Source organism: Ylistrum balloti, unplaced genomic scaffold (assembly GCF_031769215.1).
Source record: "Ylistrum balloti isolate Yb309-2 unplaced genomic scaffold, AGI_CSIRO_Ybal_v1 Utg371048, whole genome shotgun sequence".
Taxonomy (NCBI): Eukaryota; Metazoa; Mollusca; class Bivalvia; order Pectinida; family Pectinidae; genus Ylistrum; species Ylistrum balloti.
Genome location: NW_026782580.1, coordinates 902,469 through 929,202, shown reverse-complemented (window position 1 = coordinate 929,202; position 26,734 = coordinate 902,469). Strand labels below are relative to the sequence as shown.

Here is a 26,734-nt window from a genome sequence, read left to right as displayed (position 1 = left end):
GAGCGTACTAGCTGTAGAATTTCATTTTAGTGGTTTTTTTAAGGACTTACTTTTATTATTTTTCTTGTTATGAAGTCGTAACACAAAAAACAAAGTTAACTCTAAATAAACCTTGAAGCGGTTCATGTTAATTGTACACTCTGCGTTTTTGTGTTATGGATCAGTAACATATAAATATTTAAAGAGAATCCTTATAATTTAATTAGATTACAATATTTCAGACATTTTGGTATACCACTGCAGTGGCCAAACATGACATTATATAAAGGGCTCCAATATTTTAATGTTATGAGGTGATAACATGAAGCAATTGTCCAATGAAAATGCTTGTTGCATAAGAATCAATTTATGTTATCATAATATCAGCTTAGCATGAGATTGTAGTATTTGAATTTTTTTTATTTGTTTATTATTTTTTTCATAATTTATCAAAATTGCTTACAATCTTTCAAAATTTAAATTACTAGTGACATAGAAAAGAAAAAAAAATATATTCACATGTCATAGGTGTTGTTAAAAGACCACACACATTTTGCTGAACTTTAACCTTTCTTATAGAGATAACATGATTGAACTTCACATTATAGTACCATCTGAGATTTGTATGAACATTTGTGTTTATAGCTACCTTGTTAAAGTCAACAGTTTTACTTCTTATGCTGAGCACAAGTTCAACATTTTATCAGCAAATGAGAAAAAAAAATTGTTACAAATTACATGTACTCTGTGTGTCTAGCCATGTATATATTACACTGTAGGTTTTACTGCGTGTTTAACTCTGTGTAACCTGTAGGTTTTACTGCGTGTTTAACTCTGTGTAACCTGTAGGTTTTACTGCGTGTTTAACTCTGTGTAACCTGTAGGTTTTAATGCGTGTTTAACTCTGTGTAACCTGTAGGTTTTAATGCGTGTTTAACTCTGTGTAACCTGTAGGTTTTATTGCGTGTTTAACTCTGTGTAACCTGTAGGTTTTACTGTGTGTTTAACTCTGTGTAACCTGTAGGTTTTAATGTGTGTTTAACTCTGTGTAACCTGTAGGTTTTACTGTGTGTTTAGCTCTGTATATTAAATGTAGGTTTCAATGTGTGTTTAGCTCTATATATTAAATGTAGGTTGAACTGTGTGTTGAGCTCTTCACCTTCCCTGTAGATTTTACAAACGTGTTTACTACGTGTTTCAAGATGAACAATCAGATGACCTATTGCAGTATTGCATCATCCATTGTCATCCGCCATCTGTAACCTTTTCCTTTAAAACACTACTTCTGCTTAACACCTCGGTGGATTGCAACCAAAGTTGGTTTTAAATATTATTTGGAGCAGGGGAATAATTTCTTAAATTCAGCAATTTTATGTGACCCCTAGGGACAGGGCCCCAAAAGGGAAAATTAGACAATATTTTGCTTTTAAAATGCTACTCTTTCTGAATGTCTTTTTAGATTTCAACCAAATTTAGTGCGAAACATTATTGCATGTGGGTTTTATCATATGTTAATTTAAGAAAGTTTGATAAATCGACCCCTAGAGACTTGGAGGTTAAGCCCCAAATGGTAAAAGTTAGTCAATATTTTGTTTCAAAATGATGCTCTTTCTGAATGCTTGAATGGATTTCAAACAAAATTTGGTCTGAAACATCATTGAGCGTGAGAAATAATTTTGTAAAATCAGAAAGTTGATTCAACCCCAAGAGACTTGAGAGCGAGGCCCCAAAAGGGAAAATATTTGCTTTAGAATGCTACTCTCCCTTAATACTTAAATGGATTTCATTCAAATTTTGTCCATAACATCTGTAGGGGTTGGCAAATAATTCTTAAATTTAGAAGGTTGATTTGACCCCTAGGGACCGAATCGGTCAATTAGTCAATAATTTTGCTTCAAAGCGCTACTCTTCTTTGGATTTAAACCAAATGTGGCACAAAACATCATTGTTTGTGGAGAATCATTTCTGAAATTCAGAGAATTGATTCAACCCCTAGGGACTTAGAGGCGGGGCTCCAAAAGGGGAAGTTAGATATTATTTTGCTTCAAAACGCTACTCTTTCTTAATGTCAGGGTAAATTTCAACCAAATTTGTCCTGAAACAAAGTCAGGGAGTGGTAATGATATCAAACTTTCCTGAAGTGATCCTGAGATTGTCCTGACTATATCTTGATTTTACGCTTTGGTCCAAAATCCAACTTGTGTTTCATTCACACTAATGAGAAAATTGAGAAAAGTATCTGGAGTTTGATTATTTTTAAAGAAAGAAAGAGATGATTTGTGCATCTGTTTTTCATGCTGAGAACCTACCATTTATGATTTTCTAATACTTTCAAGGAGTGTTCAAAATTTTAATTCATCAGATTTATTGGATGACTGGTAAGGGTCAGTGCCCTCTTGTTACTGTGTGATATATCTGTGTGTCCAGTACATTATTATAGATATAACTGTGTGTCCAGTACATTGCTATATAGATATATCTGTGTGTCCAGTACATTACTATGTAGATATATCTGTGTGTCCAGTACATTGTTATAGATATAACTGTGTGTCCAGTACATTGCTGTATAGATATAACTGTGTGTACAGTAATTACTATGTAGATATAACTGTGTGTCTAGTACATTGCTATGTAGATATATCTGTGTGTCCAGTACATTGCTATGTAGATATATCTGTGTGTCCAGTACATTGCTATGTAGATATATCTGTGTGTCTAGTACATTGCTATGTATGTATTACTAAGCATTTTAGCTCTAACTGTTACCTGTTGTTTTATCAAGTGTCACTTGAAATTGTTACTTTGTGCTAAACCCCTTGTGTTACCTGTTGGTTTTAATGTGTTACCTGTTGGTATTACTGTAGGTTATAGTGTGTGTCGCCTGTAGGTTTTACTGTGTGTTTAGCTCTTTGCATTATGCGTAGGATTTTACTGAGTGGTTAGCTCTTTGTGTTATGTGTAGGTTTTACTGAGTGGTTAGCTCTTTGTGTTATGTATAGGGTTTTACTGAGTGGTTAGCTCTTTGTGTTATGTGTAGGTTTTACTGTGTGTTTAGCTCTTTGTGTTATGTGTAGGTTTTACTGTGTGTTTAGCTCTTTGTGTTATGTGTAGGTTTTACTGAGTTATTAGCTCTTTGTGTTATGTGTGGGTTTTAGCTCTTTGTGTTATGTTGTGTTATGTGTAGGTTTTACTGTGTGTTTAGCTCTTTGTGTTATGTGTAGGTTTTACTGAGTTATTAGCTCTTTGTGTTATGTGTGGGTTTTACTGTGTGATTAGCTCTCTGTATTATGTGTGGGTTTTACTGAGTGATTAGCTTTTTGTATTGTGTAGGTTTTACTGTGTGATTAGCTCTCTGTATTATGTGTGGGTTTTACTGAGTGATTAGCTCTTTGTATTATGTGTAGGTTTTACTGAGTGATTAGCTCTCTGTGTTATGTGTAGGTTTTACTGTGTGTTTAGCTCTTTGTGTTATGTGTGGGTTTTACTGTGTGTTTAGCTCTTTGTGTTATGTGTGGGTTTTATTGTTTTACTGAGTAAATATCTCTTTGTATTATGTGTAGGTTTTACTGAGTTATTAGCTCTTTGTGTTATGTGTGGGTTTTACTGTGTGTTTAGCTCTCTGTATTATGTGTGGGTTTTACTGAGTGATTAGCTTTCTGTATTATGTGTGGGTTTTACTGAGTGATTAGCTCTCTGTTATGTGTAGGTTTTACTGAGTGGTTAGCTCTCTGTATTGTGTAGGGTTTACTGTGTGATTAGCTGTCCGTGTTATGTGTAGGTTTTACTGAGTGGTTAGCTCTCTGTATTGTGTAGGCTTTACTGTGTGATTAGCTCTCTGTATTATGTGTAGGTTTTACTGAGTGATTAGCTCTGTATTATGTGTAGGTTTTACTGAGTGATTAGCTCTGTATTATGTGTGGGTTTTACTGTGTGATTAGCTCTGTATTATGTGTGGGTTTTACTGTGTGTTTAGCTCTCTGTATTATGTGTGGGTTTTACGGTGTGTTAAGATCTCTGTGTTACTTGTAGACAGTTGTTATTTTGGAAAGTTAATCAAATTACATAGTATTTCTGGTTTTATTTTATTATATAACTTTCCAGTTATTGCTTAAATTTATGGAGCATCTCACCAGGAAGATAGCTGACCTTTAAAGGTCAATCTTTTGTAACTTTTTCGATAACCAGTCAGAAAACACAAATAACATCAGACGAAAAAAATCCTGAATATCTGTATACTGGTGATACTCTCAGATTTACAGCAGGAAGAAGTGACATTTAAGATATTCATTGTAGTCATGTGACTGTTGTCAGGGTTCTTATTGTTACAGACATGTTTTTTCTGTAGAGGTGTTTTGTTTCAGAAGATAATTGAATTACTTTTCTTTTTTATCGAGATTTGAAACATTCATGTTTAAATGAACATTGGTAGTTAGAAGAATGTAGATGTGAATCATGTTTTCAGCATGCTGATTTTTGCTTGCAGTAATTTAAACTCAATCAGAGTCTTTATTTTCAGGTATTACATTTATATTTCAAAGTCTTGCCAATGTTTGATACTACACAAAACTTATATCATTTATAACATTGAGTAAGGATACTTAATATTGATGTGATCATTGACCTAAATGTCTACTGACCATTACTTATTCTTGGTTAGTTAGTGTTCAATTGATCAGATACTCAGCTGTGTGTGGTGTGTTTATACTGTCACTTCTGTAGAACTCACAATCTGGATGATACACTTAGAACATTATAAATTGTAGGGTTAGCATGGTGAAATGTCCTGAATCAGAACATTATCAATCTGTAGTGTTAGCACTGTGAAATGTCCTGAATCATAATATTATTTTATATCTGTGGGGTTATGTCTATATGATATCATAAACTGTAGAAATATACTTACCAACTGTAGATATACAGGCTTCAGTCTTCGTTTGGAGAAATATCTATTGAAGGAGAACTATATAAAGGACGAGATAAATTGTATGTATGGATGCATTGAGGTAGGACAAGATAAAATATCTTTTGAGGAAAATCTAGATTACTTATCTTATATGGAAGGTCTAGATAAAGTGTGTATAGAGGAAGAACTGAATTTTATTGAGGATAGAGTTGATCAATTATGTATGAAAGTGGGACTAGGTAAATATCTTTTCAGAAAGGACTAAATAAATTATGTATGAAGGTAGGACTAATTAAATGATCTATTGAGGAAGGTCGAGATAACTTATCTACTTAGGAAGGACTTGATACATTATGTATAAAGGAAGGATTTGATAGATTATTGAGGTAGGTGTATGCTACCTCACAGAAGTGACTCATGTTGTTTGAAAAAATGTAAGCTTCCCTGCCTGTAGTGTGGCATCAATCCATCAACTTTTGTGATAAAGTTTTGTTTGTATACTGTAGTTAAGATGAAGCAGACTTGATTTGATATAACCTTATGTCTTACCCATTGGGTCCTTGCACTGCCCAGAAGTGGAAATTCAAGCTTTTAAACCTTTTTTCGATGAAGGTATTTTCTATTAAATTTGGCCAGAAGCATCCTTCTAAGAAATGGAGCAAAGTTAGTGTAAAGTGCGAGTTTGGGAATTCCAAGAGCTTGAGAGGTTTGATCCAGTTATGGAACTCAAACAGATTATTTTAAATTCTTCCTCTGGAGGAATGGCATAATTTTGTCTTCATTCTATCAGAAATGAATTGGACCCAGTTTTGTATTAAATCAATGGGTCTGTTAAACCTCTTACAGCAGAGGGAGGGGGCCTTCTATCAATAATGAATTAAGTTAATGTTACATTGATACCATTTATACTGATCAGTTGCTGTGGATATTATCTAAAATGTTTGTAAATGTTCTAATCCACAGACATGGTATAGCATTGATCTTCCTGGGAACAAAGAGTGGTGTGACACGATTCCTTAACACAGATCTCTTCCCCTCCAGTATGTAAGTACACACAGTTCCTGAAAATAGCCCTCTTCCCCTCCAGTATGTAAGTACACACTGTTTCTAAACACAGACCTCTTTCCCTCCAATATGTAAGTACACACAGTTCCTTAACACAGACCTCTTTCCCTCCAGTATGTAAATACACACAGTTCCTAAACACAGACCTCTTCCCCTCCAGTATGTAAGTGCACACAGTTCCTTAACACAGACCTCTTTCCCTCCAGTATGTAAATACACACAGTTCCTAAACACAGACCTCTTCCCTTTCAGTATGTAAGTACACACAGTTCCTTAACACAGACCTCTTCCCCTCCAATATGTAAGTGCACACAGTTCCTTAACACAGACCTCTTCCCCTCCAGTATGTAAGTACACACAGTTCCTAAACACAGACCTCTTCCCTTTCAGTATGTAAGTACACACAGTTCCTAAACACAGACCTCTTCCCTTTCAGTATGTAAGTACACACAGTTCCTAAACACAGACCTCTTCCCTTTCAGTATGTAAGTACACACAGTTCCTTAACACAGACCTCTTCCCCTCCAGTATGTAAGTGCACACAGTTCCTTAACACAGACCTCTTCCCTTTCAGTATGTAAGTACACACAGTTCCTAAACACAGACCTCTTCCCTTTCAGTATGTAAGTACACACAGTTCCTTAACACAGACCTCTTCCCTTTCAGTATGTAAGTACACACAGTTCCTAAACACAGACCTCTTCCCTTTCAGTATGTAAGTACACACAGTTCCTTAACACAGACCTCTTCCCTTTCAGTATGTAAGTACACACAGTTCCTAAACACAGACCTCTTCCCTTTCAGTATGTAAGTACACACAGTTCCTAAACACAGACCTCTTCCCTTTCAGTATGTAAGTACACACAGTTCCTTAACACAGACCTCTTCCCTTTCAGTATGTAAGTACACACAGTTCCTAAACACAGACCTCTTCCCCTCCAGTATGTAAGTGCACACAGTTCCTTAACACAGACCTCTTCCCCTCCAGTATGTAAGTACACACAGTTCCTGAACACTTTCTCCCACAATTCAATCTCTGAACAATAACAAGTATGTTTTTATATTTGCCTTTGTTTGAGTGTGCTGGTGTGGACCTTTACTTTTTTTAGAGTCTGTTTGATTGGTTTATCTGATACCTGAACTACTTAATCAGTGAAATTTATAACATTGAGTTAGGATACTTAATATTGATGTGATCATTGACCTAAATGTCTACTGACCATTACTTATTCTTGGTTAGTTAGTGTTCCATTGATCAGATACTCAGCTGTGCATGGTGTGTTTATACTGTCACTTCTGTAGAACTCACAATCTGGATGATACACTTAGAACATTATAAATTGTAGGGTTAGCATGGTGAAATGTCCTGAATCAGAACATTATCAATCTGTAGTGTTAGCACTGTGAAATGTCCTGAATCATAACATTATTTTATATCTGTGGGGTTAGCACTGTGAAATGTCCTGAATCAGAACATTATAAATCTATAGGGTTAGCATGGTGAAATGTCCTGAATCAGAACATGATACATATGTAGTGTTAGCACTGTGAAATGTCCTGAATCATAACATTATCTTATATCTGTCGGGTTAGCACTGTGAAATGTCCTGAATCAGAACATTATAAATCTATAGGGTTAGCATGGTGAAATGTCCTGAATCAGAACATGATACATATGTAGTGTTAGCACTGTGAAATGTCCTGAATCATAACATTATATATCTGTCAGGTTAGCACTGTGAAATGTCCTGAATCATAACATTATCTTATATCTGTCGGGTTAGCACTGTGAAATGTCCTGAATCAGAGCATTATAAATCTATAGGGTTAGCATTGTGAAATGTCCTGAATCAGAGCATGATACATCTGTAGTGTTAGCATGGTGAAATGTCCTGAATCAGAACATTATATATCTGTCGGGTTAGCATTGTGCAGTGTCCTGAATCAGAACATTATATATCTGTCGGGTTAGCATTGTGAAATGTCCTGAATCAGAACATTATAAATCTGTGAGGTTAGCATGGTGAAATGTCCTGAATCAGAACATTATAAATCTGTGAGGTTAGCATGGTGAAATGTCCTGAATCAGAACATTATATATGTCGGGTAAGCATTGTGAAATGTCCTGAATCAGAACATTGTATATGTCGGGTTAGCATTGTGAAATGTCCTGAATCAGAACATTGTATATGTCGGGTTAGCATTGTGAAATGTCCTGAATCAGAACATTATATATGTCGGGTTAGCATTGTGAAATGTCCTGAATCAGAACATTATAAATCTGTGAGGTTAGCATGGTGAAATGTCCTGAATCAGAACATTATATATGTCGGGTAAGCATTGTGAAATGTCCTGAATCAGAACATTATAAATCTATAGGGTTAGCATGGTGAAATGTCCTGAATCAGAACATTATAAATCTGTGAGGTTAGCATGGTGAAATGTCCTGAATCAGAACATTATAAATCTGTGAGGTTAGCATGGTGAAATGTCCTGAATCAGAACATTATATATGTCGGGTAAGCATTGTGAAATGTCCTGAATCAGAACATTGTATATGTCGGGTTAGCATGGTGAAATGTCCTGAATCAGAACATTATATATGTCGGGTTAGCATGGTGAAATATCCTGAATCAGAACATTATAAATCTATAGGGTTAGCATGGTGAAATGTCCTGAATCAGAACATTATATATCTGTCGGGTTAGCATTGTGAAATGTCCTGAATCAGAACATTGTATATGTCGGGTTAGCATGGTGAAATGTCCTGAATCAGAACATTATAAATCTGTGAGGTTAGCATGGTGAAATGTCCTGAATCAGAACATTATAAATCTGTGAGGTTAGCATGGTGAAATGTCCTGAATCAGAACATTATAAATCTATAGGGTTAGCATGGTGAAATGTCCTGAATCAGAACATTATAAATCTGTGAGGTTAGCATGGTGAAATGTCCTGAATCAGAACATTATATATCTGTCGGGTTAGCATTGTGAAATATCCTGAATCAGAACATTATAAATCTATAGGGTTAGCATGGTGAAATGTCCTGAATCAGAACATTATAAATCTATAGGGTTAGCATGGTGAAATGTCCTGAATCAGAACATTATAAATCTATAGGGTTAGCACTGTGAAATGTCCTGAATCATAACATTATCTTATATCTGTCAGGTTAGCACTGTGAAATGTCCTGAATCAGAACATTATAAATCTATAGGGTTAGCATTGTGAAATGTCCTGAATCAGAGCATGATACATCTGTAGTGTTAGCATGGTGAAATGTCCTGAATCAGAACATTATATATCTGTCGGGTTAGCATTGTGCAGTGTCCTGAATCAGAACATTATATATCTGTCGGGTTAGCATTGTGAAATGTCCTGAATCAGAACATTATAAATCTGTGAGGTTAGCATTGTGAAATGTCCTGAATCAGAACATTATATATGTCGGGTAAGCATTGTGAAATGTCCTGAATCAGAACATTGTATATGTCGGGTTAGCATTGTGAAATGTCCTGAATCAGAACATTGTATATGTCGGGTTAGCATTGTGAAATGTCCTGAATCAGAACATTATATATGTCGGGTTAGCATTGTGAAATGTCCTGAATCAGAACATTATAAATCTGTGAGGTTAGCATGGTGAAATGTCCTGAATCAGAACATTATATATGTCGGGTAAGCATGGTGAAATGTCCTGAATCAGAACATTATAAATCTGTGAGGTTAGCATGGTGAAATGTCCTGAATCAGAACATTATAAATCTGTGAGGTTAGCATGGTGAAATGTCCTGAATCAGAACATTATATATGTCGGGTAAGCATTGTGAAATGTCCTGAATCAGAACATTGTATATGTCGGGTTAGCATGGTGAAATGTCCTGAATCAGAACAGTATATATGTCGGGTTAGCATGGTGAAATATCCTGAATCAGAACATTATAAATCTATAGGGTTAGCATGGTGAAATGTCCTGAATCAGAACATTATAAATCTGTCGGGTTAGCATTGTGAAATATCCTGAATCAGAACATTATAAATCTATAGGGTTAGCATGGTGAAATGTCCTGAATCAGAACATTATAAATCTATAGGGTTATCATGGTGAAATGTCCTGAATCAGAACATTATATATCTGTCGGGTTAGCATTGTGAAATATCCTGAATCAGAACATTATAAATCTATAGGGTTATCATGGTGAAATGTCCTGAATCAGAACATTATAAATCTATAGGGTTGGCATTGTGAAATGTCCTGAATCAGAGCATGATACATCTGTAGTGTTAGCATGGTGAAATGTCCTGAATCAGAACATTGTATATGTCGGGTTAGCATTGTGAAATGTCCTGAATCAGAACATTGTATATGTAGGGTTAGCATTGTGAAATGTCCTGAATCAGAACATTATATATGTCGGGTTAGCATTGTGAAATGTCCTGAATCAGAACATTATATATCTGTGAGGTTAGCATGGTGAAATGTCCTGAATCAGAACATTATATATGTCGGGTAAGCATTGTGAAATGTCCTGAATCAGAACATTGTATATCTGTCGTGTTTGCATTGTGAAATTTCATGTTTCTTAACATTATTTATCTTTAGTTTTAGCATGGTGAAATTTCCTGAATCAGAACATTATATATCTGTCGGGTTAGCATTGTGAAATATCCTGAATCAGAACATTATAAATCTAGGGTTAGGGTTGTCCTGAATCAGAACATTATAAATCTGTAGGGTTAGCATTGTGAAATGTCCTGAATATATGTCAGCAGCATCAGAACATTATAAATCCTGAATCAGAACATTATATATTAGCATGGTTAGCATTGTGAAATGTCCTGAATCAGAACATTATATATGTCGGGTTAGCATTGTGAAATGTCCTGAATCAGAACATTATATATGTGGGTTAGCATTGTGAAATGTCCTGAATCAGAACATTATATATGTGGGTTAGCATTGTGAAATGTCCTAGCATTGTGAGCATGTCCTGAATCAGAACATTATATATGTCGTGAGGTTAGCATTGTGAAATGTCCTGAATCAGAACATTATAAATCTGTGAGGTTAGCATGGTGAAATGTCCTGAATCAGAACAACATTATAAATCTATCGGGTTAGCATTGTGAAATGTCCTGAATCAGAACTTTGTATATGTCGGGTTAGCATGGTGAAATGTCCTGAATCAGAACATTATAAATCTGTGAGGTTAGCATGGTGAAATGTCCTGAATCAGAACATTATATATCTGAATCAGTTATATATGTCGGGTTAGCATGGTTAGCATGGTGAAATGTCCTGAATCAGAACATTATAAATCTGTGGGTTAATGCATGAACATTATATATCTGTGAAATGTCCTGAATCAGAACATTATAAATCTATAGGGTTAGCATGGTGAAATGTCAGAACATTATATATGTCAGATTGACATTATAAATCTATAGGGTTAGCATGGTGAAATGTCCTGAATCAGAACATTATATATCATGTGAAATGTCCTGAATCAGGTTATATATATGGTGAAATGTCCTGAATCAGAACATTATATATCAGAACATTATATATCTGTGGGTTAGCATGGTGAAATGTCCTGAATCAGAACATTATAAATCTATAAATGTCCTGAATCAGAACATTATAAATGTCCTGAATCAGAACATTATAAATCTATGGTTAGCATGGTGAAATGTCCTGAATCAGAACATTATGAAATGTCCTGAATCATCTAAATCTGTAGTGTTAGCATGGTGAAATGTCCTGAATCAGAACATTATATATATCTGGGTTAGCATTGTGAAATGTCCTGAATCAGAACATTATAAATCTATAGGGTTAGCATGGTGAAATGTCCTGAATCAGAACATTATAAATCTATAGGGTTAGTATAGTGAAATGTCCTGAATCAGAACATTATAAATCTGAATCAGAACATTATATATGTCGGTTAGCATGGTGAAATGTCCTGAATCAGAACATTATATCTATAGTTATAAATCGGAACATTATATATGTTAGCATTGTGAAATGTCCTGAATCAGAACATTATAAATCAGAGCATGGTGAAATGTCATATATGTAGGGTTAGCATTGTGAAATGTCCTGAATCAGAACATTATATATTAGCATGTGGGAATTAGCATTGTGAAATGTCCTGAATCAGAACATTATATATCTGTGAGGGTTAGCATGGTGAAATCTATTATAAATCTGTGGGTTAGCATGGTGAAATGTCCTGAATCAGAACATTATAAATCTGGGTTAGCATCCTGTCCTGAATCAGAACATTATAAATCTATAGGGTTAGCATGGTGAAATGTCCTGAATCAGAACATTATAAATCTATAAAATGTCCTGAATCAGAACATTATAAATCTATAGGGTTAGCATGTGAAATGTCCTGAATCAGAACATTATATATCTGTAGGGTTAGCATGTGAAATGTCCTGAATCAGAACATTATAAATCTATCATGGTGAAATGTCCTGAATCAGAACATTATATATCTGTCGGGTTAGCATGAAATATCCTGAATCAGAACATTATAAATCTATAGGGTTAGCATGGTGAATTGAACTGACTCAGAAGATTATAGATGTCTGGTTAGCATGGTGAAATGTCCTGAATCAGAACATTATAAATCTATAGGGTTAGCATGGTGAAATGTCCTGAATCAGAACATTATAAATCTATAGGGTTAGTATGGTGAAATGTCCTGAATCAGAACATTATAAATCTGTGGGATTAGCACTGTGAAGTGTCCTGAATCAGAACATTTTATGTATCTCTGGGGTAAGCACTGTGAAATGTCCTAAATCAGAACATTATAAATCTATAGGGTTAGCATGGTGAAATGTCCTGAATCAGAACATTATAAATCTATAGGGTTAGCATGGTGAAATGTCCTGAATCAGAACATTATAAATCTTTTGGGTTAGCATGGTGAAATGTCCTGAATCAGAACATTATATATCTGTAGTGTTAGCATTGTGAAATATCACAGAATTCCTAACTTTTGTCTCCTACAGAGAGTTCATCAACTTGAATGAAAGGACAGTTGACAGTATGTACTATAAACGTGCAGTAGAAGGACGAGTACAAGATGGCTACAACTTTACATTCTCTATGCCAATTGGGGAAGGTTGGTATTTATAACATCAATATCAAACTTAACATTATTAAGAAAACCTTGAATGATTTAATTTCCATCATCTAGAAATATAACAATAAAGCTACTTGAGGGTGGAAAATCTGGAAACTGGAAAAAAATGTTAATCAAATACACTTATTGAACAATTTTGTCAAAGAATATCTACATCATTTGTGTTTCTAGTGTCTCCCATATTGGCTGTGATAAGTGCACCTGTTCCTGTAATGACAACCCCTTATTTTTCATCCACTATATGTAAACTTTCCCTTTAAAAGCTATTCCCCTTTTAAACCCTGTAGCAGATTTCAAGTAAAGGACATTATTATTAAAATCCTTCTTCTTAGGGAATAACAGGATTTTGTCCAAATTCAGCCTTCAACATGCATGAGTTTAATAAAGACCTTAGGTTTGACCCCTCTGGGGACTGCTCAGGGTCCAGCAAAGCAAAATCCTCATCTTTCATCCTGATGAAGGGATTTCAGCTAAATCAAGCCAGTGGTAAGATAAACAGGAGGGACAGGTTTGCTTAATAAAAATTTGTATGTCACTGATATACCTATAAAATGATAACATATTCAATGTTTTATCCCACAGCCTACACTGGAGATGATAACAGTGTTATAACTATTAGCGTACCACTGGAAATCAATCACTCCCAGGTAGGACCTGCCAAAGATTTTTTCCCATTGGTACTTGGACTTCAGATAACATACCAACAATTCAAGCAGAAAATTGAAGATATCATCAAAAAATGTGGAAACATTACTGACTGTGATTTGCCCTGTAATAGTAGTGTAAGTATAACCAAAACTCCTGTTGTCATCTGTAGATGTAGCAGAGATAATTAAAATTTTAATTTTTTTTAACTTTGATAATGAGTGATTTTTTTATCTCTATTTCTTGAATTTTAATGAGACTTGCTTGGTAAACTTATTACATAATCTCCTCACTCAAGTTCAATTAACTGTGAATTCCATGCATATTTAATCATGGTGCTCTTGCCTGATTTCTTGAAACAGTCTTCAGGATTGCTTTCCACACTTCTTTCAAAGGAATTATCAATTTTTTTATGAGACTTGCTAAGCAGACTTAGTACCTTAACTACTCTTTTAAGTTATTAGCTAATTCTGCAAATATCTAATAAGGCAGCTGTGTCCTGAATGGCTGATTGCTTTGCACAGAATATCTTCTGAAGCAATAATAAGAGACCTTTATAAGACTATAAACATATCTCTTACTGATACCAAAGAATAATAATGATAAGAAACAGAACAATAAGTCTTTTCACCTGTTGGTAAACAGCCTCAATGAACCATTTCACTGTTTGGTCCTACTTGAGTGGTAATAGAATCATTGATTGATCCAGCATCACTAGAATTGAGTGACATATATTCTATCATTACTATTGGCTAAAAGAAGGGAATATAAAGGTATGATCAGCTGATTTTAATATCCACAGTATTGTGCTTCTTGTTGTTATTATATTGATCACTTTCAATGGAACTTTAAACTGAACATAAACAATAAATGGTTTCAATACTTTAGTTTTCCATATATTTCATAAATGAACATAGGCAGGAAATCTTGATGGCTATATAAAATGTCCTTATTTTTGTTGTTACAGCGTGTCAATTGTTACTTACTTGATAACAATGGTTACGTGATGATGAGTAAACACCACTCAGAGGTAAGCACCTAATATTTTTATATATATATATTATGGATTTTCTCCCTTTAAATGAAGGACACTATCTAAATTGTATATTGTTGATCAGTTTTGATGTTCTTCTAATGCAATCTGTCTTTGCCATAACTTTTAAACCACTAGAGGTATCTTGATCAAACTTTCAAATCTGCATCCCCCGCTAGCAATGTGCAATTTGCTAAAATAAGATCTTGGATCTTCATCACCAGATGAATTGTAAAATAAAAACAAAATTTTGAGTACATTTCTGTTCAAACAAAAATTTTTAAATTGTCAAAGATATTGTGGTGATACTTGAAACCAGCTGGATAACAGCAAGGTACCAATTAATTGATTTACCTGGATTTCAGGACTGAATAGGTTTTAATTTGCATCATTAAGAGAATCAGCAGCAAAACAATGAAGAAAATTTCAGAATCATGAAAAACAACTGAGCAAAATAATGCCATATTTTTTTTTTTATTTTATTTTAGAAATAACAAGATTATAAGATTAACATACAAAAAACGAAGACTTACAAAAGTAACTACTTGATTTGGTAAACAGTATTATGAATTGATTTTGTAAACACAAAGATTCAAAGGATGTTTCAGCGGGTGAAATATTCTTCACATTATCCTCTACATGTTTTCTTGAAAATGAAATGTTGACCAGTTTTGGAGTTGTTAACCTAGACTTTGAGATTGTAGTGATAAGCGTGATGTAAATCTTTGTACCAGAATGGTGGTTTCTTTGGTGATGTAAATGGAGGAGCTATGATGCGGGAAATGATAGACAGACATTTATTTCAAGAGTAAGTACAAAAACAATTTTTGCCCAATATTGTAATTAAAATGAATGTACTATTCTGTTTTCTATGTTCAGAGATTTGTTTACTTCTGATGGACCATACCTGACGCTCATTCTGTCAGGACTTGTCTCCCTTTTTATACATCATCAGACCATAGGTGATAGTGACTTATGGCGATCATTCTTCGTTCTCAGTAGCCTTTCATATTCAAAGGTCAAGGTCACCATTACTATAAATAGAAATGCATAGCTAAAGATAAAGCATACTGTATATTACTGATTTATATTTACTTATAATATTATAAATCATAAATGATAAGTCACTAAGAATAGCCCACCATCATCAGATGGTGGGCTATTCAAATCGCCCTGCGTCCGTGGTCAGTCCGTCCGTCCGTCCATCTTTCTTGTTACCGCTATTTCTGGAAAAGTGCTGGATGGATCTTTCTCAAATTTCATATGCAGGTTCCCCTTGGTCCCTAATTATGCATTTTACCTTTTTTGGACTGATCCGAAATCAAGATGGCTGACAGGCAGCCATCTTGGATTTTGAGAGTAAAATCTTGTTACCGCTATTTCTGAGGAAGTACTGGATGGATCTTTCTGATATTTCATAGATATTGGTTTCCCTTGGTCCCTAGTTGTGCATTGTGCCTTTTTTGGACTGATGTGAAATCAAGGTGACCCACAGGCAGCCATCTTGGATGTCGACTGTAATTTAGCACAAGCATATTTTCTAAGATATTCTATCATATTGATTCAAGACCATGTCCATTATCCACCTGTAACTGACTGCTATCTAATAATACTTTGGAATCTTTCTCAAATGATATTTGCTAATAGGTGCTTAATAAAAATATCTTGTGCCATCATCGAGTACATTCAATGAAGACCAGTTCATGAACATTTACAATACCTGTAACAAAAAACAAAAAAACAAATCTTCAAGAACTGAAAACAGATCCTCAAATGGTGGGCGCCAAGATCCCTCTGGGATCTCTTGTCAGTTTTAAGCTAAAACCATGTTAAATACACTAACATAATCAGGATGTGCTTTACTGGCTAGGGATATGAAAATGCTGGACTGGTATATATTATGACACAGCATCTCGCTTCCAAAAAGAAAGACCTAATCTGTTGAGCTTATCTGTGTAACATATATATGATATGAAGATTTTTTACCTTCCCAAAGGATACATTTTATGGACTATCAAGGTATGTGTGAATCAAATGATAAGGGAGAGGATGAAAGCTCGGCTCAGCATCTCATTAACGTAAGTAATGTAGTAATGAATAAACAAACTTAGTAGCATTTTATACCTAAACACATATTTACTGAAAACGGATTTTAAAATTCACCTTTGACATGTACCTCCTACAATAGGCCCTACTGTATACATGTTTATGATTTTGCCATGTGGTCTACCCAGCAGTGTGGCACAGCCTTACCTAGTCGCTGCTTTCCGAACAGAAAACTTTCTTACTCACAGGTCGATATCAATGAAGTTCACATTTCAACTTAAATTTATTTACAAAAAGAATTGTTTAGATTTTCTCATCCATGTGTTGTAGAAACAGAGCTTTTAGTTTAGCTTCATTTCTTGTTATTTGAAAAAAAAGTATTGATTCAAAGAAAACAGAAATTAGATGTAAAATGTAATGACATCTAATGCATATTTCTTCATTTTGTTACAGCCATTCAAAACATTATTAAGTGTGATTCTATGGACGTTTGGAGAAATAGCTTTGTAAGTATTTGATCAATATATGTATCTAAACCGTACCTGTTAATTGTATTGAAGTGTGAGTAGTATTTTATGAGAAAATGTTTTAGAAAGACGATATGTCGTAAGCAATTAAAATTCCTGGCAGGGTGTAAAGAGTATGTTATAGATATGCTGCTGAAAATAAAGGAGAAAATCATGCCAGTCATTGTTCAGCTATTATTTATTTACAAATATCTTTCCATGCCTATACAGATATTTAAATAACAAGATAAATTTTTTACAGGTTTTTATCAGAGTGGTCATTACAAAGCTGGTTCTATGGATACTATCAGTCTGAAGGTAAGATGGAGATCCTTGTACACCCAAACACATCTGTCTCCCTGAACTTTGCTAGTCCACCAAACACATCTGTCTCCCTGAACTTTGTTAGTCCACCAAACACATCTGTCTCCCAGAACCTTGTTAGTCCACCAAACATATCTGTCTCTCAAAACCTTGTTAGTCCACCAAACATATCTGTCTCCCATAACCTTGTTAGTCCACCAAACACATCTGTCTCCCAAAACCTTGTTAGTCCACCAAACATATCTGTCTCTTAAAACCTTGTTAGTCCACCAAACACATCTGTCTCCCAGAACCTTGTTAGTCCACCAAACACATCTGTCTCCCAAAACCTTGTTAGTCCTCCAAACATATGTCTCTCAAAACCTTGTTAGTCCACCAAACACATCTGTCTCCCCGAACCTTGTTAGTCCACCAAACACATCTGTCTCCCTGAACCTTGTTAGTCCACCAAACACATCTGTCTCTCAAAACCTTGTTAGTCCACCAAACATATCTGTCTCCCAGAACCTTGTTAGTCCACCAAACACATCTGTCTCCCAGAACTTTATTAGTCCTGCAAACACATCTGTGTCCCTGTACCTTGTTAGTCCACCAAACATATCTGTCTCTCAAAACCTTGTTAGTGCACCAAACACATCTGTCTCCCTGTACTTTGTTGGTACACCAAACACATCTGTCTCCCAGAACTTTGTTAGTCCACCAAACACATCTGTCTCCCAGAACCTTGTTAGTCCACCAAACACATCTGTCTCCCAGAACCTTGTTAGTCCACCAAACACATCTGTCTCTCAAAACCTTGTTAGTCCACCAAACACATCTGTCTCCCAGAACCTTGTTAGTCCACCAAACACATCTGTCTCCCAGAACTTTATTAGTCCTGCAAACACATCTGTGTCCCTGTACCTTGTTAGTCCACCAAACATATCTGTCTCTCAAAACCTTGTTAGTGCACCAAACACATCTGTCTCCCTGTACCTTGTTGGTACACCAAACACATCTAACTCCCAGAACTTTGTTAGTTAACCAAACACATCTGTCTCCTAGAACCTTGTTAGTTCACCAATCACATCTGTCTCCCAGAACCTTGTTAGTTCACCAATCACATCTGTCTCCCCGAACCTTGTTAGTTCACCAAACACATCTGTCTCCCAGGACCTTGTTAGTCCACCAAACACATCTGTCTCCCAGAACTTTGTTAGTCCACCAAACACATCTGTCTCCCCGAACCTTGTTAGTTCAACAAATACATCTGTCTCCCAGGACCTTGTTAGTCCACCAAACACATCTGTCTCCTAGAACTTTATTAGTCCTGCAAACACATCTGTGTCCCTGTACCTTGTTAGTCCACCAAACATATCTGTCTCTCAAAACCTTGTTAGTGCACCAAACACATCTGTCTCCCTGTACCTTGTTGGTACACCAAACACATCTGTCTCCCAGAACTTTGTTAGTTCACCAAACACATCTGTCTCCCAGAACTTATGGGGAAATATCGTAGCCAAATTACCATCAGTTAGCACTTATATCACATTGTATGAAATGTATCTCAACAACATGTCAGTAATTGAAAAGTGCAAGTACAAATTGTATACACGACAGTTGGTGATTGTTTACTCAAAATTAATCTTCCTTGATACAATGCATAACACTTATAACCATATAAACTAATGTTATCATATTCCATATTCCATCATATATGAACAAACATTTATTTTCAAAATGATTTTGCAAATAACAAAACAGAAAAATAATTATATACTTTATCATTTGACACAAGTATGTTTTTCAAAAAAAAAAGCATTCTTGTCTTTTAAACAACTTCAGATACATGGAACAATAATAGGGTTTGCCTTTTATGGCCTGAAAATGTTAGCTATTTAAAATAACTAGTTATAATTTGGAATATTTCTACACTTAGCACTAAAACAACTAAACAATTTTGTATGAAAACTTAAATAAAAGTTGAATTTTATAAGCAAAACCACAATCAATAGATAAAAAATGTAAATTTTTTGTATGTTGTAGGCCTTTAGTGTAAACCTGTAATGGTTATGATTATAAATACTAATGGTATTAGACAATAGATATGATACCAAGGTAATAAGCCTTTCAGCACCTCTTACTGTATAAACCAAATCTTGTTTCAGCTTCAACTGTACCGCCCACAGAATGCCCAACATTTGAATACGAGGAGGCAGAGATGACACCAGATCTGTTAGATATATGGTATTACCATTATAAGAAGTTTGCGCAGTGTAAGCCCAGTGTTGTGACAATCCCGTGTCATAAACGTATGACCCTCTACAAGGCTGATTTCAGAAATTTTCGTAGGCTACACATAAAAGGAACCATTAATGGCTGTGACAAATGCAATATGTAAGAAAATATTTATTATTTTGAAAATTAAGGTATGAGAAAGAAGAAAAATGTTCCTTTAAAGGAAACAATACATCAGTAACTGTTTCTGTAAATTACAAAAAGCATGGTGTTTTTAATTTGGTATTGGCTTTAGAAAGTGTCTGTGAGCTGTCTTTTTTTTATTGTTAGGTTGTCATTCTGAGTTGTGTTTACAGACAGATTTTGTTCGTGAGTTGTCCTTTAAAACTGATGGTGTATGTGAGCTGTCCTTTAAAACTGATTGTGTACGTGAGCTGTCCTTTAAAACAGGTTGTGTATGTGAGTTGTCCTTTAAAACAGGTCGTGTTTGTGAGTTGACCAGGTTGTGTTTGTGAGTTGTCCTTTAAAACAGGTTGTGTATGTGAGTTGTCCTTTAAAACAGGTTGTGTATGTGAGTTGTCCTTTAAAACTGATGGTGTATGTGAGCTGTCATTTAAAACAGATTTTGTTCGTGAGTTGTCCTTTAAAACAGGTTGTGTTTGTGAGTTGTCCTTTAAAACAGGTCATGTTTGTGAGTTGTCCTTTAAAACAAGTGGTGTTTGTGAGTTGTCATTTAAAACAGGTTGTGTTTGTGAGTTGTCCTTTAATACAGGTTGTGTTTGTGAGTTGTCCTTTATAACTGGTTGTGTTTGTGAATTGTCCTTTATAACAGGTCGTGTTTGTGAATTGTCCTTTAAAACAGGTTGTGTGTTTGTGAGTTGTCCTTAAAAACAGGATGTATGTGAGTTGTCCTTTAAAACTGGTTGTGTTTGTGAGTTGTCCTTTAAAACAGGTTGTGTTTGTGAATTGTCCTTTATAACAGGTCGTGTTTGTGAGTTGTCCTTTAAAACAGGTTGTTTGTGAGTTGTCCTTTAAAACAGGTTGTGTTTGTGAGTTGTCCTTTATAACAGATTGTGTTTGTGAGTTGCCCTTTGATACAGGTTGTGTATGTGAGTTGTCCTTTAAAACAGGTTGTGTTTGTGAGCTGTCCTTTAAAACTGATTTTGTTTGTGAGTTGTCCTTTAAAACTGATTGTGTTTGTGAGTTGTCCTTTAAAACAGGTCGTGTTTGTGAGTTGTCCTTTAAAACAGGTCGTGTTTGTGAGTTGTCCTTTAAAACAGGTCGTGTTTGTGAGCTGTCCTTTAATACAGGTTGTGTTTGTGAGTTGTCCTTTAAAACTGATTGTGTTTGTGAGTTGTCCTTTAAAACTGATTGTGTTTGTGAGCTGTCCTTTAATACAGGTTGTGTTTGTGAGTTGTCCTTTAAAACAGGTTGTGTGTTTGTGAGTTGTCCTTTAAAACAGGTTGTGTGTTTGTGAGTTGTCCTTTAAAACTGATTGTGTTTGTGAGTTGTCCTTCATAACAGGTCGTGTTTGTGAGTTGACCAGGTTGTGTTTGTGAGCTGTCCTTTATAACAGGTCGTGTTTGTGAGTTGACCAGGTTGTGTTTGTGAGCTGTCCTTTAAAACTGATTGTGTTTGTGAGTTGTCCTTTAAAACAGGTTGTGTATGTGAGTTGTCCTTTATAACTGGTCGTGTTTGTGAGTTGTCCTTTATTACAGGTTGTGTGTTTGTGAGTTGTCATTTAAAACAGCTTGTGTATGTGAGTTGTCCTTTAAAACAGGTCATGTTTGTGAGTTGTCCTTTAAAACAGCTTGTGTTTGTGAGTTGTCCTTTGAAACTGATTGTTTATGTGAGTTGTCCTTGAAAACTGATTGTTTATGTGAATTGTCCTTTGAAACTGATTGTTTATGTGAGTTGTTCTTTAAAACTGATTAAGTTTGTGAGTTGTCCTTTAAAACTGATTGTGTATGTGACCTGACCTGTTTATGAACTGACTTGTATGCTATTGATATCTCTGTCCCAGGTCATACGTGGTCAAGTGGATCAGAGACACCAACCTCATCTTTGTCATCACTTCAGCAGGCTGTGATTGTACGATGAGACCTGGTTTTGTTCAGCCAATATTTGGAGAAATTCCTGTCCATTATATCCTTAACTTGTACATCGACAATAGGACATGTGTAAAACATACTTTACATTTCCACCAGTAAAATTTAAGAAATTATCAATTTGATAAAAACTTGTCGCTGCAGTTATAATTGGGTAATTGAATATATGGATTCTGACATTAGTAACTAAGTCTGCACGAATAATGTCAAAAATTGTTTTTGCACAAGAGATGTGAATTGGTGATTGACTTTTCTCAGGTATGAATGCAAAAATACATCACAAGCGAAATATAAAGGATATACATTATCATCAATCAGTCAACATGTCACCATTATACAGGTGTTTAACGATATTCCCTACACTGTCATAAAAATCAGGCAACATGACACCATTATACAGGTGTTTAATGATATTCCCTACATTGTCATAAATCAGTCAATAAGACACCATTATACAGGTGTTTAGTGACATTCCCTACACTGTCATAAATCAGTCAACATATCACCATTATACAGGTGTTTAAGGAAATTCCCTACACTGTCATATATCAGTCAATAAGACACCATTATACAGGTGTTTAGTGATATTCCATACACTGTCATAATTCGGTTAATAACACACCATTATACAGGTGTTTAGTGATATTCCCTACACTGTCATAAATCAGTCAACATGTCACCATTATACAGGTGTTAAGTGACATTCCCTACTGTCATATATCAGTCAACATGACACCATTATACAGATGTTTAGTGATATTCCATACACTCATAAATCAGTTAATAACACACCATTATACAGGTGTTTAGTGATATTCCCTACACTGTCATAAATCAGTCAATAAGACACCATTATACAGGTGTTTAGTGACCATTATACAGGTGTTCCAGTACATTCCCTACTGTCATATATCAGTCAACATGACACCATTATACAGGTGTTTAGTGATATTCCCTACACTGTCATAAATCAGTCAATAAGACACCATTATACAGGTGTTTAGTGATATTCCCTACACTGTCATAAATCAGTTAATAATACACCATTATACAGGTGTTTAGTGATATTCCCTACACTGTCATAAATCATTCTATACTTTTCAATAATTACAGTTCATCATTATTTCATTGTGACTGACTATGTAGTAGTGAAAACTAACTCCAACTGAGTAAGGCAATGGTTGGTGATATATAGACAGGGAAAAAAATGTAATTTTTATTTATTACCTTAACCACAAGTTTACCAACAGAAGCACAGTTCTGCAGTCGTCTAAATAGACAGTCTAGTCAGAGAAGACAGTCCTTCAGCAGGAAAGGCACCAGGTGTATAGATGATGATAGAGTAAGTTGGACCCAACCAATACATATTATAAACCTGTATTAACAAAGTAATCAAATTGCTGCTGGTGACAGCTGAGAAATATAAACAAGTGGTAATTATAGACAGGTGAGTGTCATCAACAAGTGGTATTTATAGACAGGTGGTAATTATAGACAGGTGAGTGTCATCAACAAGTGGTATTTATAGACAGGTCGTAATTATAGACAGGTGAGTGTCATAAACAAATGGTAGTTATAGACAGGTGGTAATTATACACAGGTGAGTGTCATCAACAAGTGGTATTTATAGACAGGTGGTAATTATAGACAGGTGAGTGTCATCAACAAGTGGTATTTATAGACAGGTCGTAATTATAGACAGGTGAGTGTCATAAACAAATGGTAGTTACAGACAGGTGGTAATTATACACAGGTGAGTGTCATCAACAAGTGGTATTTATAGACAGGTGGTAATTATAGACAGGTGAGTGTCATCAACAAGTGGTAGTTACAGAAAGGTGGTAATTATAGACAGGTGAGTGTCATCGACAAGTGGTATTTATAGACAGGTGAGTGTCATCAACAAGTGGTAGTTACAGACAGGTGGTAATTATAGACAGGTGAGTGTCATCAACAAGTGGTATTTATAGACAGGTGGTAATTATAGACAGGTGAGTGTCATCAACAAGTGGTATTTATAGAAGGTGAGTGTGGTAGTTACAGACAGGTGGTAATTATACACAAATGGTAGTGTATCAACAGGTGGTATTTATAGACAGGTGGTAATTATAGACAGGTGAGTGTCATAAACAAGTGGTAGTTACAGACAGGTGGTAATTATAGACAGATGGTAATTATAGACAGGTGAGTGTCATAAACAAGTGGTATTTATAGACAGGTGGTAATTATAGACAGGTGAGTGTCATAAACAAGTGGTATTTATAGACAGGTGGTAATTATACACAGGTGAGTGTCATAAACAAATGGTAGTTATAGACAGGTGGTAGTTATAGACAGGTGAGTGTCATCAACAAGTGGTAGTTATAGACAGGTTAATGTTAGAGATAGGTGATAGTTATAGACAGCTGGGTTTTAAAGATAGATGGTAATTATAGACAGGTGAATGTTACAAACTTAAGTTATAGATGGGTGAGAGCTATAGACAGATGGTAGGTAAAGACATATGGTTGATGTAGACAGGTGGTAGTTATAGACAGGTTGCGAGTTACAGACAGGTGAGTGTTATAGAAAGGTGGAAGTTATAGACAAGTAGGAGATATAGACAGGTAAGTGCTGTAGATAGGTGATAGTTATAGACAAGTGATAATTAAAGACAGTTTAGTGGTATAGACAGCTGGGATTTACAGAGAGGTGGTAGTTTTAAAAAGGAGGAAGTTATAGACAGATTAACAGACACTCCAGAGTTTTAAACAAAAGTTTATGCATCGTTCTGTGAGAATGATTGATTAAAAAATACTTCTAACAACTTGAACATTTTACCATTTTTAATAATGATAAAACCACAGATTCCACATGTTGATTCGCCATCTTCTAAGTCAACTTAAACATTTGTTGTTTCAGGAGGATGATACCCGATGTGGACAGTGTCGGATACAAGTGTCTGTGTTACTGACAATTACATGTGTAATGTTGACATTGATAGTCCACACAAAACACAACTCGCCCTCCTGATAGTAGTGTCAATTATATTCGTTGTTCATCAACAATTCATTGCCAATAGGACCCTGTTAAAACCTTGTTTGAACCATAGTTTCACTGTCATCTGCATTCATTCCTGAGATCTATTATTCACAATGTCCAAGGAAGGTTTCTAATTATTTACAAATCAAAACAATAACTTATGGATCTGCTGACTTACCATTTAACTCAATTTTTTTTTTTTTTTTTTTTATGACGGGAACATGGTTTGGCAAAAGTAATATTCGTAACCAAGCTGTGTTACCACAATATTCCTCAACAACAATACTGAAATCTCTCAGTTTATCACCTGTTTTTTCTAACTTTAGACATCTTAATATTCAAACTAGTCAGTAATTAGTAAATGAAATTTACTGTTAAACAAGGTTCCTATTTAATATTAGTGATTGAATTCCTCACTTGAACTCAAATGACTATTTGTTACCTGTTACTTATTAAGTTCTAACACCTTAAAGTGTGTATCTAATTGAAATGTTGCTAGTGTAAAAGAGTGTGTGTTTTAACAGAACATTTGTTATTAATTGTTACATGTTAAAACAATTAGTAAAAAATTGAGGTTGTGAGTAGATATGCTCAAAACAAAAGAAAGGTATATCAAAAGGTGATTTTTCATTACTAGTCATATCAGAAGCACATTTCATCAAGGGACATAATCCTGTCTCTTTGATATAGGAATATGACTAGTGTCTTTACTGTTCAATATAAATAGAATAATGTTCAGCATTTTAATCCATGGTAAAACTGCTTGTATATAGAAAAATTATAGTGAACAGCCGTTGATTAAAATTTTGAAGAGATGTTGTTGTACCCTTAGATATTTAGTCGTTATATACATATAGATAGTTGATTAGCTGTCCTGCCTAAAGAACAAGTAAGCTTATATAGTTGCACATTGTCCGTCTGTCTGTCCGGCATGCAGCATGTCGCATCAACTCCTGTCTTTAAACAATTTCTTCTCAGTAACAAACAGTCAAATGGTGTTCTGGGATCTATCAAGTTTGTTCAAATGGATGACCTTGACCCACTTTCATGATCACATAAATCAAATATGTTAAAATCTTCAAGCAATTTATGGTCCCATTCGCTTATTATAGGAAAAACATGGTACAACAATGTGCTCAACTGGCAGATTTTATGATTCAAGCTCCTCATGGACCTTAAGGTTGGGGGCTAAAATGGGGAAAATATTTCAAAATTCTTCTCTTGACCGAGATAATGTATAATCAAGCAACCTTTTCGTGAATAGAAAGGTCCCAAAGTGCTTTAACAAAACTGTAAATTTCTGAACTCCCAAGTTCTGCTTTTCCTATCCAGTGATGGGGTTTACTATAGTTTGTATAAGATAATAACATTTTAGGGTATGTTTCATTTCTTCTCTGTAAGGTATAATTGAATATTGGCTGGATCCAATTATTGTCATTAGATGACAGTTTAAAGGTATGGAAAAAAGATTAAGACCCCATTCCTGGGGCCAGAAGGGCAGTGTTCAAAGGAAAAATTTGCAAATATTCTAAAAATCTACTTCTACAAACCCATACAAATCTGTACATTAATAAAACTTTCTGAAGTTTGAAGGTTTTAAGATCATTATTATAAATTTCATAAAACTGGAGTACTCCATTTCACTGTAGGGAGAAGGTAAATTTCACTTTAGTTAATACATAGGAAAATAATACTTTTGGAAATATTTTGGGGGTTTTTAT

The 26,734-nt window shown here is 35.0% G+C and overlaps 1 protein-coding gene across 1 annotated transcript in view; it reads left to right on the top strand.

Annotated features, from left to right (window-relative positions):
• Positions 1 to 25,004, top strand: part of LOC132560333 (voltage-dependent calcium channel subunit alpha-2/delta-3-like) — a 173,708-nt gene extending 148,704 nt beyond the window's left edge. Inside the window, exons 27-38 of the mRNA XM_060225006.1 lie at positions 5,846 to 5,926; positions 12,980 to 13,092; positions 13,696 to 13,895; positions 14,726 to 14,788; positions 15,526 to 15,599; positions 16,788 to 16,869; positions 17,291 to 17,343; positions 17,606 to 17,661; positions 19,815 to 20,043; positions 21,908 to 22,029; positions 23,237 to 23,334; positions 24,894 to 25,004. Of these exons, the coding sequence (XP_060080989.1) occupies positions 5,846 to 5,926; positions 12,980 to 13,092; positions 13,696 to 13,895; positions 14,726 to 14,788; positions 15,526 to 15,599; positions 16,788 to 16,869; positions 17,291 to 17,343; positions 17,606 to 17,661; positions 19,815 to 20,043; positions 21,908 to 22,029; positions 23,237 to 23,334; positions 24,894 to 25,004 (1,282 nt within the window). The remainder of the gene's footprint in view (positions 1 to 5,845; positions 5,927 to 12,979; positions 13,093 to 13,695; positions 13,896 to 14,725; positions 14,789 to 15,525; positions 15,600 to 16,787; positions 16,870 to 17,290; positions 17,344 to 17,605; positions 17,662 to 19,814; positions 20,044 to 21,907; positions 22,030 to 23,236; positions 23,335 to 24,893) is intronic.
• Positions 25,005 to 26,734: the final 1,730 nt, after the last annotated feature.